This window comes from Alligator mississippiensis, chromosome 4 (assembly GCF_030867095.1).
Source record: "Alligator mississippiensis isolate rAllMis1 chromosome 4, rAllMis1, whole genome shotgun sequence".
Lineage (NCBI taxonomy): Eukaryota > Metazoa > Chordata > Crocodylia > Alligatoridae > Alligator > Alligator mississippiensis.
The window spans coordinates 143,432,324-143,445,726 of NC_081827.1; the positions used below are offsets into that span (position 1 = coordinate 143,432,324).

At 44.2% G+C, this 13,403-nt stretch overlaps 1 protein-coding gene across 4 annotated transcripts in view; it reads right to left on the minus strand.

Moving 5' to 3' along the window:
- The window catches only part of TSPAN9 (tetraspanin 9), a 317,564-nt gene that overhangs the window by 12,405 nt on the left and 291,756 nt on the right, over nucleotides 1–13,403 (minus strand). For all 4 annotated transcript variants that reach the window (XM_059726711.1, XM_059726714.1, XM_059726712.1 and 1 more), the window contains 2 exons: nucleotides 6,930–7,121; nucleotides 2,858–2,932 (listed from right to left, as the gene is read on the minus strand). In XM_059726711.1, coding sequence (XP_059582694.1) covers nucleotides 2,858–2,932; nucleotides 6,930–7,121 — 267 coding nt within the window. The remainder of the gene's footprint in view (nucleotides 1–2,857; nucleotides 2,933–6,929; nucleotides 7,122–13,403) is intronic.

The window sequence follows — 13,403 nt, forward strand, 5'->3', positions numbered from 1 at the left end:
ATGCAAAGTAATTATCATGCAATTAACTAGTTACTCACGCAATAAATTTAAATTGGCCACACATACAAAGTAATTATTGCACCATAAAAATAACTATCCAGCTATCAGTGTGAGTGTGTGTGGGTGTGCACATGACTGTATCTATATATATATCACAAGTTTCATGGGCTGAATCTCACTTCACCAGAAAGCTATGAGTCCTAATGTTTAACAACCTCATTTCAACCTTGGCTTTAGGGGTGCTATTACAGGTTACCTTTACAAATTTAAATATGGGGAATGTTATGCCATCACAAAGTTAAAAGTTTCAGGACAGTCACTGGTTAAAGCTTTATGCCAATGGCTTTCAACCTGTGGTTCACAGATGCCTGGGGGTCCACAGACTATGTCTGAGGGGTCTGCAAAAAATGATGATGATCAATCAAAAGTACAGGCAGTCCTCGACTTAAGACATTTCGAGTTACAACGAACAGCACTTACGATGCTTATAAATTGACAACCTGTTTCGACTTTATGATGTCAATTTCGACTTTACAACACTTGATCCAACATAAGGCCACACCAGCAAACAAGTTTGCTGTGTCGCCCATCTCCCTGGAGAACATCTGACAAGAACCCTTCAAAAAGTCCAACCAAGAGCCCTTCAAAAAGTCCAGCAAAGTCACCTCAAGTCCTTCCAAATCAATATGATTGCTATTTACAATATAAATACATTCAGGTAGCTATATTACTCATTTATAATTGATTGAGTACAAAATTCTGGTTATTTTTGGTGAAAATAGAGTATTGGGCCTTGGTTCAGGAACCAATCCCTCCTTTATAACATTGCTCCTATGGGAAAATCAGTTCTGAGTTCCGATGCTTCAATTTAAGACAGTTTTCAGGAACCAGTTGTGTCATAAGTCCAAGGACTGCCTGTATGTGAATACCCACACTTAAAATTCAAAGTACCTTCAATCAAAATGTCCAAAGGGGTCCATAAATGCATTTGAAAATTTTTAGGGGTCCACAAATGAAAAAAGGTTGACAACAGCTCCTTTATGCCATCTCAGATCTGCACAACTGTGACTTGCCACTAGAGTGCTTGGCTAGCAGGGGCATGGATAGGATCCAGAACTCTGGGGTGGCAGACAAAAGGAGATGGGGGCTTGTAGCTCAGAGGTGGAGAAGCCGGCATGGGGGCTGTGGCTTGGTCAGAGAAAAGTGTAAAAAAAAATAGACTGTCTGAAGTGAACTGAGTGGGGGAGAGATAAAGAGAAGTAAAGAGAAAGGAATGAAAAAAATAGAATAAACAAATTAAAAAACAAGATCTTGCAGGTGTTTCACTGAATTGGAACTGGGGTAGAGGGGAATTAAGTTAGTACTCATAACAGAGCAGAACTGAGACCCAGCAGGCTTGTTGCATGCCACATGGCAGCAGCAGTTGGGTTAGCAGTCACACTAGGGAAAACTTGGGAAGTAGCGGGCTCATTTCGTGCCACCCCAGGGCAGAGCTGAGACCCAATACTACGGAGGCTGCTGCTGTTTGCACAGAGGTGCTAGAGCATGTAGCAAACCGATGAGATGACTTGCACCTGGGTGCTCAGAGCAAGCAGCAAATTGATAACCTGAACCTGAGTGCTCAGAGTGAGCAGCATCACACCCCTGGTGACAGGAAAGGGTGTTCTCCTGTGCCCAGCACCACCCCCTGGGCAGTATAGTTCAGGAGGGCTGATTTGCCCACAGAGCAGAGGAATGGGAAGGGCTGAGAATGATGCATCCTGTGATGCTTAAGGAATGGAAATAGAGCATTTTATCTCACTGCAGCATACTAACAATGCCCTGGAATGATTAGGTAAAAACAGTACATAAACTTCGCCCTAAGTGCCATGAACCTAAAAAGTTTAGAAAGTACTTATCATGGGTTAATGCCCTTCAGTCAGGGCCAGATTAACCCTCTAGTGGGCCCCAGGCAAATAAACTCGTGGGCCCTGAGCTGGTTGAGACCCCCCTCCCCACCCCAGTGCTACTGCCCACAGGGAGTGGGGCTCAGAGCTGCCACTAAGAAACAGCTGCTGCAGCAGTGAGGCCAGCGGAGGGGAGGGGAGGGGAAGGGAAGGGAAGGGAAAGGGAAGGGAGGTGGGTGGGCAGGGCCATTTGTGCTGCTGCCGCAAAGGGAAAGACTGGGGTCCCCCACAGCTCAGGATCCTAGGCATGTGCCTAGTTTGGCTGTGCCTTAATCCAGCCCTGTCTTCAATGGGTGAATGCTCCAATTTTAAGTGCTTCTATGATGTTTTAAAGGTAACCTGTAACATCACCTTAGGTTTCATCAAAATCATGTCTACCCAGGATCAGTGTCATGGTTCTAAAGTTTTCAGAAAACCCGGTCAGAAATACATATCGAGGTGAGCTCAGGTTCTGAGACCTGTCCCTGCTCCTGTTCAACTCCGTCCCCAGTTTATCAGACACACTCTGGAGCATGAGGATTTTCCAACCTCTTGTGTCTTCAAGTCACTCCTGCCCCAGACTGTTGCAGGGAACACACTCTACATTAGGCTATACATGAGGCAACCTACGGATCTACTCCCTGGTTCCTACTGAATACCTAGTAGAGGTCCTAGACTTTGGATTCAGCTAGAAATTTCTCAGTTCAGCAGTTTTTGCCTATACTCACACAGGTAATCCAGCCACCTGCTTTCCTTATTGGTTTCAGCCAATGTATAGGGGAGACAAATATAAAAACAAAGATCACAAGGTAGGAACGATTTCTGCTGTGAAAAGCGAGAATAATCGAAGCATCTTTGTTTAGCAAAAATCAAACATAAACCAATTTAGCTGCTAGACCTGATAAACTAATCTACAAGGCATATTTGCTTACCTTGTCCATATAAACAAAGAACAGGATTAGTAAAATCAGTTCTGCCAGGAGAATTATCAGCAAAACGATGAAAAACTAGAACAAAGGAAAAACAAGGCATGTGTACACATTTTCTGAGTAAAAAACAGGTTCAAACAGGCTAACTAAATGCTAGCAGGCTACACAGGCCAGCTACAGTGTGCTGTTCTTTCCATACATGTAAGAGCACAGTGATGCTGGCAGGATGTGGTACAGGCAATCCTAACTGGTTTGCCCCAAAATCCGAATTATTTTCCAATGGTAATGGAAAGGAAAGGATCGCTTTCAGCTCCTAAGCCTACAGAGCACCTTGATATATGCAGCATATATGTCACATCACATTTACACTGATGAACTATCCCTTCTGCAAATAATTTATTATACATTTAGTACTCAAAACACATTGCACAGCTTTATAGGCATCTTAAAGCATATATATCAGGCAGGTAATATTCAGAATATTGCTATACATTTTTTCAAAACGTTTGTGGTGGTCTGTGAAATTCCTAGGTGTATATCCATTATTCCACCAAGTTCCCCCAAACCTGCTGCACAATATGCAAATTAATTTCCAATTATGAAAGCACGTGAATAATCATTCAATCTTCACAACTTCTGCAAATCTTGTATTTCTCTGGTCTTTCTATTTTCATTAGATTTCAGAGCCCAAAGACTCATGAGAGCTGGGACTGTATCCTATTGTCCATCTTCATTCTGCTAAGCACTAGAAGAAAAGAGCCTTTTTTTGCATCAGTCATGTCACACTGGTTTTACCTCTTGCCCTTGAGGTTCAGTGGGACCTGGCTCCAGAAATCAGCCAGCACCTGCCTTGGTTTATTCAGCAAAGCAAGCACAGAATCAAAGATAAATTCCACCTGGTACAAGAACAACTTCCCAGAAGATAAGCTTTAATTGTATTTGATTATTTCTTGGTGTCACTGCTTTATTAATTTGTAGCTTTTAAAAGCAGGATGTTGAAGTCCTTTTCATATCTTTTTTTTCCAGTAAACACATTCAACCAATTAGGGTTTTCTTCCCCCATTATAAACTCCAGCATTTTTTCACTACTTTTTGTGACCACTAGAGGTCTCTAGTGTACCAGCAATATAGTCACATGAGTATGTAAATCTCTTTGTTACAACTGAGGCCTTTAAACTTTTAATAGGACAACAGCAAAGGTCTTAGCCAAATACTGACATTTTCCATAAAACCTAATATGGATAGAATTTTTTGTTTCTTTTTGATTTATTTTGATTTCAACAATAGGACAGTTAGTAAAAACGTCAATATTTTCATGCTGGATTTTTGGTTGTAGCTGTGTTGGTCTAAGGACATAGGCAGGCAAGGTTCTTTGGGTAGGTGTGATATATTTTATTAGACTGACTGAGTGGTAGATACAATATTTTTTATTAGACTGAATCTAATCATTTTTCTAATAACCAAAAATTTTCATGCAGCATGGGATGAGAAACATAAGCAACAGTATTGTGTTGGTCATAGAACTGCTGGGTAAAATGAACCTGCCTATAGTATATGTGGCATATGAGCTAAACAAAATACAAAAAACAATAACAAGCCTAAACAGGGAAAATTAGATCTACTACCCATCCTCTTCTGTTCCCTTCTACCAGTTTTAATAATTTGAGGTGATGATAAAGCAAAACAGTAAAACTTCCTTTCTTTTTAAAAAAATAATGTATCTTAATAAAATTGTATTTGCAATATCATAGATTCATAGATGTTAGGGTCGGAAGGGACCTCAATAGATCATCAAGTCCGACCCCCTGCATAAGCAGGAAAGAGTGCTGGGTCTAAATGACCCCAGCTAGATACTCGTCTAACCTCCTCTTGAAGACCCCCAGGGTAGGGGAGAGCACCACCTCCCTTGGGAGCCCGTTCCAGACCTTGGCCACTCGAACTGTGAAGAAGTTCTTCCTAATGTCCAGTCTAAATCTGCTCTCTGCTAGCTTGTGGCCATTGTTTCTTGTAACCCCCAGGGGCGCCTTGGTGAATAAATCCTCACCAATTCCCTTCTGTGCCCCCGTGATGAACTTATAGGCAGCCACAAGGTCGCCTCTCAACCTTCTCTTGCGGAGGCTGAAAAGGTCCAGTTTCTCTAGTCTCTCCTCGTAGGGCTTGGTCTGCAGGCCCTTAACCATACGAGTGGCCCTTCTCTGGACCCTCTCCAGGTTATCCGCATCCTTCTTGAAGTGTGGCGCCCAGAATTGCACGCAGTACTCCAACTGCGGTCTGACCAACGCCCTATAGAGGGGAAGTATCACCTCCCTGGACCTATTTGTCATGCATCTGCTGATGCACGATAAAGTGCCATTGGCTTTTCTGATGGCTTCGTCACACTGCCGGCTCATGTTCAACTTGGAGTCCACTAGGACTCCAAGATCCCTTTCCACCTCCGTGCCACCCAGCAGGTCATTCCCTAGGCTGTAGGTGAGCTGGACATTTTTCCTCCCTAGGTGCAGCACTTTGCATTTCTCCTTGTTGAACTGCATCCTGTTGTTTTCTGCCCACTTGTCCAGCCTATCCAGGTCTGCCTGCAGCTGTTCCCTGCCCTCCGGCGTGTCCACTTCTCCCCATAGCTTTGTGTCATCTGCAAACTTGGACAGAGTACATTTCACTCCCACGTCCAAGTCGCTGATGAAGACATTAAAGAGTATCGGTCCAAGGACCGAACCCTGCGGGACCCCACTGCCCACACCCTTCCAGGTCGAGACCGACCCATCTACCACGACTCTTTGGGTGCGACCCTCTAGCCAATTCGCCACCCACCGGACTGTGCAGTCATCCACATCACAGCCTCTTAATTTGTTCACCAGTATGGGGTGGGATACCGTATCGAAGGCCTTCCTGAAGTCCAGGTATACAACATCCACCCCTCCTCCTGTGTCCAGGCGTTTCGTAACCTGGTCATAGAAAGAGACTAGGTTGGTCAGGCACGATCTGCCCGCCACAAACCCATGCTGGTATCATATGATAATATACGACTGAGCCTCACTGACTGATGAACTTTAAATGACTTGGAATCTGGCTTCTTCAAAAGACTGTCTCTTTCCTCCCGGAGCAATACTATACTTCCAATCAGCAAAATGAATCTCGATTCCCTCAGTTTGAACAGGAATGGGATGCTGGCAAAGCATTTTCAGTGCTTTGTTTCTGGAATTCACTTGGAGGTTAGGTCCACCAGAGCCCAGAACAATTTGAGGTCAGATTCTGCCGGTATGTAACCTCAAGGCAGATTCTGCTGGAATCCAGAACAGTTCCTTTTTGAGGCACAAGGGTTTCTTTTTCCAGGGCATCGATAAATGTCAATAATCTTCTCGGCTTTTCTAGGATGATCTAACTTTTCTACAATGATTCTTCTAATAGAGACAGAAATCTAGAGACAGACTGCTGATTTGGTAGCTGGCTAGGCTTAACTGTCCTTTGGGAATGGTTCCTGATTTGTATTTCATATTTAACTTACTGTAATGCACAGAGAAGGAAGCAGTTGATAAATCTAAATAAATATATCAGCATTGTCCTTTCACGGGTACAGTGGAAAACTGGTTAAGGGCTCTTGTTACAACTCTGACTTGTGAGTTCAAGCCTTGCTCTGGACTCAAACCAAAGGCTGCCCCCTGTTGACCTTGCTATATATAAGTGCCTGGTCATTCAGCCTGGAGACTTAAAAGTATGCAAACGTGATGCTGGTCACATCACTTCCCTTGTGGGCTGCTGCCTAAGAAACTGGTGGGCCCTAACCACCCTAGTTGAGTGGGCCATTGGGCTTGGATGGACCTTTACCTGATGTCCTTTCAATAAATCAAGCAGTGACATAATTTACTACATAACAGCAATATCCCACTTACAGCATCTTTCAAACGCCCAATAGAGTTTGTGAAACAACCCCTGCTACAGAATTCCAGATGCTGACTTAACCAGCTGTCAACATGTCATTCTCTAGTAAATTTTACAGGGTCTTCCAAACAACCCTTTTTAATATACAGAGTGAAGCAGGGTTTAGTACACATGTAAAAGTTCTGTATTGGTGACTTACACTCAAAAGGAGGCACTTGTTTTCCTTGATAGCACCCAGGCACCCCAAGAAGCCGGTCACCATGATGACTGTACCAATGGCGATGACAAGGTTGGCAGCGGAAAGGGATGGGAAGCTGGGAGAGAACGTGGCAAAGTTTCCTTGTGACACTGATAGCCATATCCCCACGCCCAAGAGTCCACAACCACATAACTGCAGAGAGAGGGAGAGATTCCAGTGTTAGAAATATAAAATTGCCATTTATGTCAGTTTGTGAGGAAGGAAGAATTTCTCAGGTGATAAAACTCAATTTTAAGTGATCCACGGTAACACTCATTTTTTGGTTCTAAAAGACACCTTTTTTGGTTCTAAAAGAAAATGGAATTAAATTTGCTTACCCACAGTGTTGTCTGATGCCAGGTTATAGCTCAAAGCACACACAGTGCAGAGCATCCTCTTTTTTAAGAAATAATGAGCAAGCCCCACTATTGCCTGTGCATAGATGTGCAGTCACATTCCCTGGCCCAGGGAGAGATTTCTGTCTCCCCTTCTGCCCAGTGTCTGGTCCTGCTACACAGGCCTGTGTGACATCACAATTGCTTCCTGTGTTTTATGCCTAAAAAATCAGCTTCTTCAGTGGGTGACTTCTGAGGCCAAACTTGGAATAATTTGTTCCAGGAACAGAAATCTGATTAATTCCATGGAAAACATAAAGCTGTTAATTAATAGATAATTGGGGTGTCTTTGTTTTTCACTTTTTAAACAATTTTTATGTCAGGTTCAGGAAATGAGCCTCTTCATCCCACCCACTGAGCGTGTCTGGATACAGCAGCCATCTCCAAGTGCTCAGGAAGTTGATAGTGTAACAATAGTCATTTTACTGTGGATATAATAACCAGAGTTATTTTATTGCACTTTGAAAATGGCTGCCCACAAACCCTCACATCAAATGTCTCCCTGAGTGCATTTGGGATCGAGAAGCAGAGCGGTTGGTCATTGAAACACATGCATCTTTCTGCAGTACTTTGTCCTCCCACTGAAATCAAAGCTGAAATTCCCATTTGGCTTCAGTGAGAGAGAATAGGATCAAAGGGAGCTGCTCGCCTGCCCACCTCACCTCCAAATCCCTAGAAGTGATTTGCTGCAAATCAATCTCTGATCATTGCAGAAGGAAAACATTCTAAATGTTCATTACACTGATGAACTAGTAGGATTGGTGTTTATCTGTCAGCTACAGCAAGGTACCAGAACTGTATTAACCATTAAAAGAGCTCCCTCCCCACCCATCCTCTGTAGGCTGGACCCACTGACCATATGAAACCTGCACATTCCTGCTACTTGCCAACATCAACTCAAGAACCACCTCAGTAGTTAATACCAGTGCTAAGCTGGGGCTCAGTCCTGCAAAGTGCTGACCACTGATCTAGCACAATGCAAAAAAATCTGATTAATTAATTTGAGCCATGCAAATAGCCTCACTGATCTAAGTGGCTTTGCTAGACAAAGAGTTTAATTCCACCTGCAATTCAGGAATGGAGTTGCAGGAGGTCCAGAGCAAAGCTCTTTCAGCCTCTTTGGATTAGAGAAAACATTGTGCATGTGGATAACACAAGTTGGGGGAAAATATCTGTGCGGCAGGAATAGATGTTGCAAGACATCTTGGTGAGCTGGGAAGAACTACTCAGAGGAGCAAAACCTGCAGTCCTTTCTCTCCCCTTCATCTACCTTTTCAAATATGTTACATTCAAAACACAGAAATCCACAGGAAACACTTGTTTATTTTAATCCAACTTTACATTTGAGACAGCAACATCAGCATTCACAGAGCTCAGTGATGAATATGGAATAAATAGACTAGATATTCAGAAATGAGATGAGGTACTGAGAATTACTTAGCCTCCTGATTACATGCCACCTTTAAGGAGACTACACAGTTGAAAGAGAAGAGAAAAATAAATCGTTACTACTGCATGTGTTGCTATTTTCTGACTATTTTTCCCCAGAGTTTCTTTTGCATGTTTGTAGCTAGTCTGTTTCTTTGTTTGCTGGATGGTAAGGTCTGTATCTCACCCTGTGCCCCAGGACTATCAGCCTCAGTGAACCAGTGGAGCTGGGAACAGGGCAATGGGGATGCGGTCCCCAACTTCAGCTGTGCTGCATATGTACAGTGAGCAGTGAGCTGGCTGCCTGGTCCGTGCAGGCTCCTGCCAGAGCTGGGGTCTGGCCAGAACTAGGGTCTGGCTGTAGCCTCTGCTTTGGTGTGGCTCTGGAGCTCAGGGGATGAGCGCTGTTGCTGTTCACCCTTCTCCACTGCCCCCCACCCCCATGCCCCTCCTGATTCAACCACAGGAGAAAGGGGATGAGCAGTGGTGGCAGCCCTTACTCCTGGGCTCTGGAGCCAAGAAGACCCTGTGCTGAGAGATCATGTATCATACAGCAAAAGGGGGGTGGCAACCATGCCACTGCACCCACTCTGGAGCTGCCCCAATCAGCACTTGCACATGTTCCTGAAGCGAGAGGTATCTGCAGAGCCAGGCCTTTTCTACCTACTCTGCAAAGAGGGTAACAGCAATAGCAAACCAGTAATGAGGAAGCAGCTGATATGTGGGTTCTGCAAAGAAAGACAAGAAATAGAAAGGGCAAAGAAGATTTAGTTTCTCAATGAAAACTTCCTCATTGTAAGAACAGTGGGACAATGAAAAAAGCTGGCCAGGGAAGTTGTAAAATCTCCTTCACTGAAGAAGAGGCTGGAGGGGCATTTGTCTGGGATGGCTTCGGAACAGCCACCCTGTATCTCTGCAGGGGGTTGGACTTGATAACCTTTGAGATCCTGCCCAACTCTGATTCTACTGTGATAGGCCAAGTAAGCATGGTGGTGTTACTTCTGTGCTCCCTATGAGTAGTAGAGCAGGGGAAAAAATCAACTTTAAAAAGTTTTAAAACATCTTTAGGGTATATCACTGAAAGGGTACTGTATCAGGAGCAAGTGTGCTTTTAGTGTCCCTTTAAGTGGTCTGAAAATAACTCAATTCCTCACCCCAGGCTTGCATGAACAATGTCAAACATGCTGCTGGCTTCTGAATTCTCTTGTGATTGTCCAAATATCATCCTGTTTCCTGAGTACCAGGTTTTAAATGATTTGTCACCTTCTTTCGGGGTATGACAGCATGGCAAACGCAGTTAGAATGCGACAGAGAAGGGAATAAAGCACAACACAAATCTTCCTAAGTCCTCCTACAGGACCAGCACAAAACCACTTTGGGTTGATCCTCTTGGCAGTTTATAGAACTATCCACTATATCATTCCCAGTAAAGGTCTCATCTATTCTGCCCTTGAACCTCTGCAGTTATGGTGCCTCAGCCATCTCTCACAGGAATCTGTTCCATGGCCCAGCTGCTGTGATTGTTAGATGAGAACTGCAGCCATTTGTTCAGGCCAAGAGCCTGTGAGTTCACTGGGTAAGAAGTAACTTGCACTGTGCAAAATGTGCCTAAGGTTTGAATTATAATTAGCAATTCTACACTTTAGGGGTCTCATGTGGCTAAAAAGTGATATAGTTTAAGCCAATGGCAACACATGGCCCAGTGGTTTCCTATGTGCTTTTTCATAATAATTAAACCACTCCTAATATATATATATATATATATATATTCATAATAGCTAAACCACTCCTCTTTACTATTTTATAGATATATAAAATAGTAAAGAGGAGTGGTATATACAAAATAGTATACAGCAAAGTTTTTTTTTCAAAGCCTGAAATGAACACTAAAACAAGCAACATGGTTGTTAGCAATTTCCTCCCCTGGGTTCTCTCACTGCCAAGATGGTCACATTCTGCATTAAGCTTAGAAATCATCTTGGTAGTTAAACAGATTTCAGAAATTGGCTGTAAATTTAGGATTCATCAACATAGAGGACACCACTGAAGCCATGGGAAGGAGTATAAGGCTGCCTAGATCAGGGAGGAAGTGAGGACCAAGGACAAAGGGCTATGGCAATGGTGTCAAACATATGGTCCATGGCTGCTCTATCCAGGCTATTGGGCTACCACAGGGCCACTGGGTGTTGGAGGGCATGGCCCGCCACAGAATTTGGGGCCCTTTGACCTCATTGAGCAGGGTCATCCCACACCTCTTCCCCAGACCCACTTGGGCCACTGGTCTCCTTCCATGATCACTGGACCCCTTTGCTGCCCCTGAAAAGCCCACTGCTGCTGGACCCTGTGCCACTGTCACCACAGAAGCTGCCCCCATGGCCCAGGCTGGATCCAGCCCATGAAAAGCCCTGCAGTCCAGATCCGGCCTGGGGGCATGGGTGAGTTTGACACCCCTGGCCTATGGGAAGACAACAGGCATGGCAGAAGAGAACATAAGCAACCTGCATAGGAGATGTGCACAGGAGTTGACAATGCAGGAAAATAACAGGGAGGCCGTAGAATCATGAAAGCCTCAGGCACATAGAAGATAACTAGAGGATAGGAAGTATAGGCAAAGAAAATGAAAAGGAGAGTCACATTATCAAGAAAAAGGTGTGTGTGGTAGGGAAGAAAGACAGTATCAGGAAGCTGGAGAATCAGACTGGGGTTAAAGGAAAGTTTTATTTCAAACTGGGGATAAGATGCCTCCTGGTGGATACATGGATTGAAGGAAACACAAGGGAGAAAAACAAGGGAGAAAGCAGGGGTGACAGGGATACCGAGGAAGGAGAGATGGCAGGAGGGAAGCAGATGAGGGGATAGATCAATGGTAGAAGATAAAAGACCTTAGAATGAGATCCTAGGGTGGGATGGAGAGCACATGGAGGGAGGGGAAAAACTCCAGCCACCATTAGTTTCATGGAGGGAAGGGGAGAATGGAATGGGGAAGGTGAGGAAGGGGGGGGGAAGCTGACAAGATTCATGGCACAGGTGAGTTCAGAAGAGGAAAATGACTGGGAAGAGGGTTGCAGGAATTACTCAAACTTCCCAATGTAGCGTGGGGGACAGGGCAGCAACCCAGCTGGGCTGCCTCACCGCCCCCTGCCAGATCTTGCGCTGGGGATGGGAAGTCAGCCCAGCTGGACTGACTTCCCATCCCCAGCCTATGGTTGAAACATTTCGACTTTCAAAACATTTCAACCAGCCTTGTTTTGTTTTGAGGCTATTTTGATGGCCTTTGTTTCATTCCAATTTTGCTGTTTCAACCTCAAAATTGGTCGAAAGTGTTGGAATGAAACAACCGTCGAAATTTTGCACAGCCCTAATGCACCCCTATTAAGACAGACAAAACTAACTCCACAGTAAGGTAGTCTTGTAAAATGCAAGTACTACCCTGCTGTGGAGTTTTTTCATGGGTAGCAGCACACATGTAGACACTGCTCCAGCTAGCTGGGGCACAGGGTGCTTCAGCGAGGGGCTAGCTGGCCGGCAGCCCCCCTGGTGAGGCAAACTGCTCCCTAGCCACCTGCCCCACAGCATGTGGAAATGGGGGAGCAGCCAGGAGCAAAAAACTCTGGAGCACTAAGTTCTGGAGTTTATTTGTCCACATTAATCGCACATGTAGACGCGCCTACTGGGAGGAAAAATGGAGGTGATAAAGCAGCTAAACCATTCAGGGGTCTGGGAAGTGATGGGTCTTCTAATCAGAAGGACTGAAACCACTTCCAGAGGGGACAGACATGGACTGAATAAGCACTGAAATGCTGGAGTATATGTAACCAAATCACTTTGCTTTAAGACATAAGAAGTCACCTGCCAACCAAATACGGCCTGCCTGAGATCTCATTTGACTGCTCTGGCTTAGAAAAAAAGAGTTGCTATCTGAGACATGACATTTGAAATAAAAACCCCGGGGACTAATGAAACACCCATACCATTTCAACACAGACCAGAAGAATATGTCATGAAGACGGCAACTGGACTCAAATGGTGAGGACTGAAGCAACAGGGAGAGGAATCCTTCACAACAGGAAACACAAGAGGTGTAATATCAGGCTAGACAACCATTCCGTCTAAATCTGGTATTCCCTCTGGCAGTGGCCATTACCTAACACTGCTGAGAAAGACAAATTCACTGGCCTTGCAAGTTTAGATAATTCTTTCCTGACCATTTCAGCAATCAGGTTCTCATGGAAGCATGCAATTTGGTTATGATTCTCTCTTGTTTGCAGATTCGTAACTGTAAGCATTAGTAGCAGGGCTAAAATTACCGAGCATTTTTCAATTTACCATGGTATTAGTTTTGATGAGCTGTAGTGGTCAATTTCACAGGCTTGACTAGTCTCTACGCAAAGGAAAATTTCTTTTAGCTTGTTATTTTACAGCTTTTTTACTTGACATCTCATATTGCAATCCAATAGGTTGATATACACACAGTACCCAGAAAGAAACTTCAGAGCATGCAATATCCAATTAAAGAAATAGTATTTAAAACTCAACACAAACCTGTTGTAATACAATTATCTGACTTGACTGAAGAGAGAAAGCAGACAGAAAGGCCAAAGATATGTTAAGA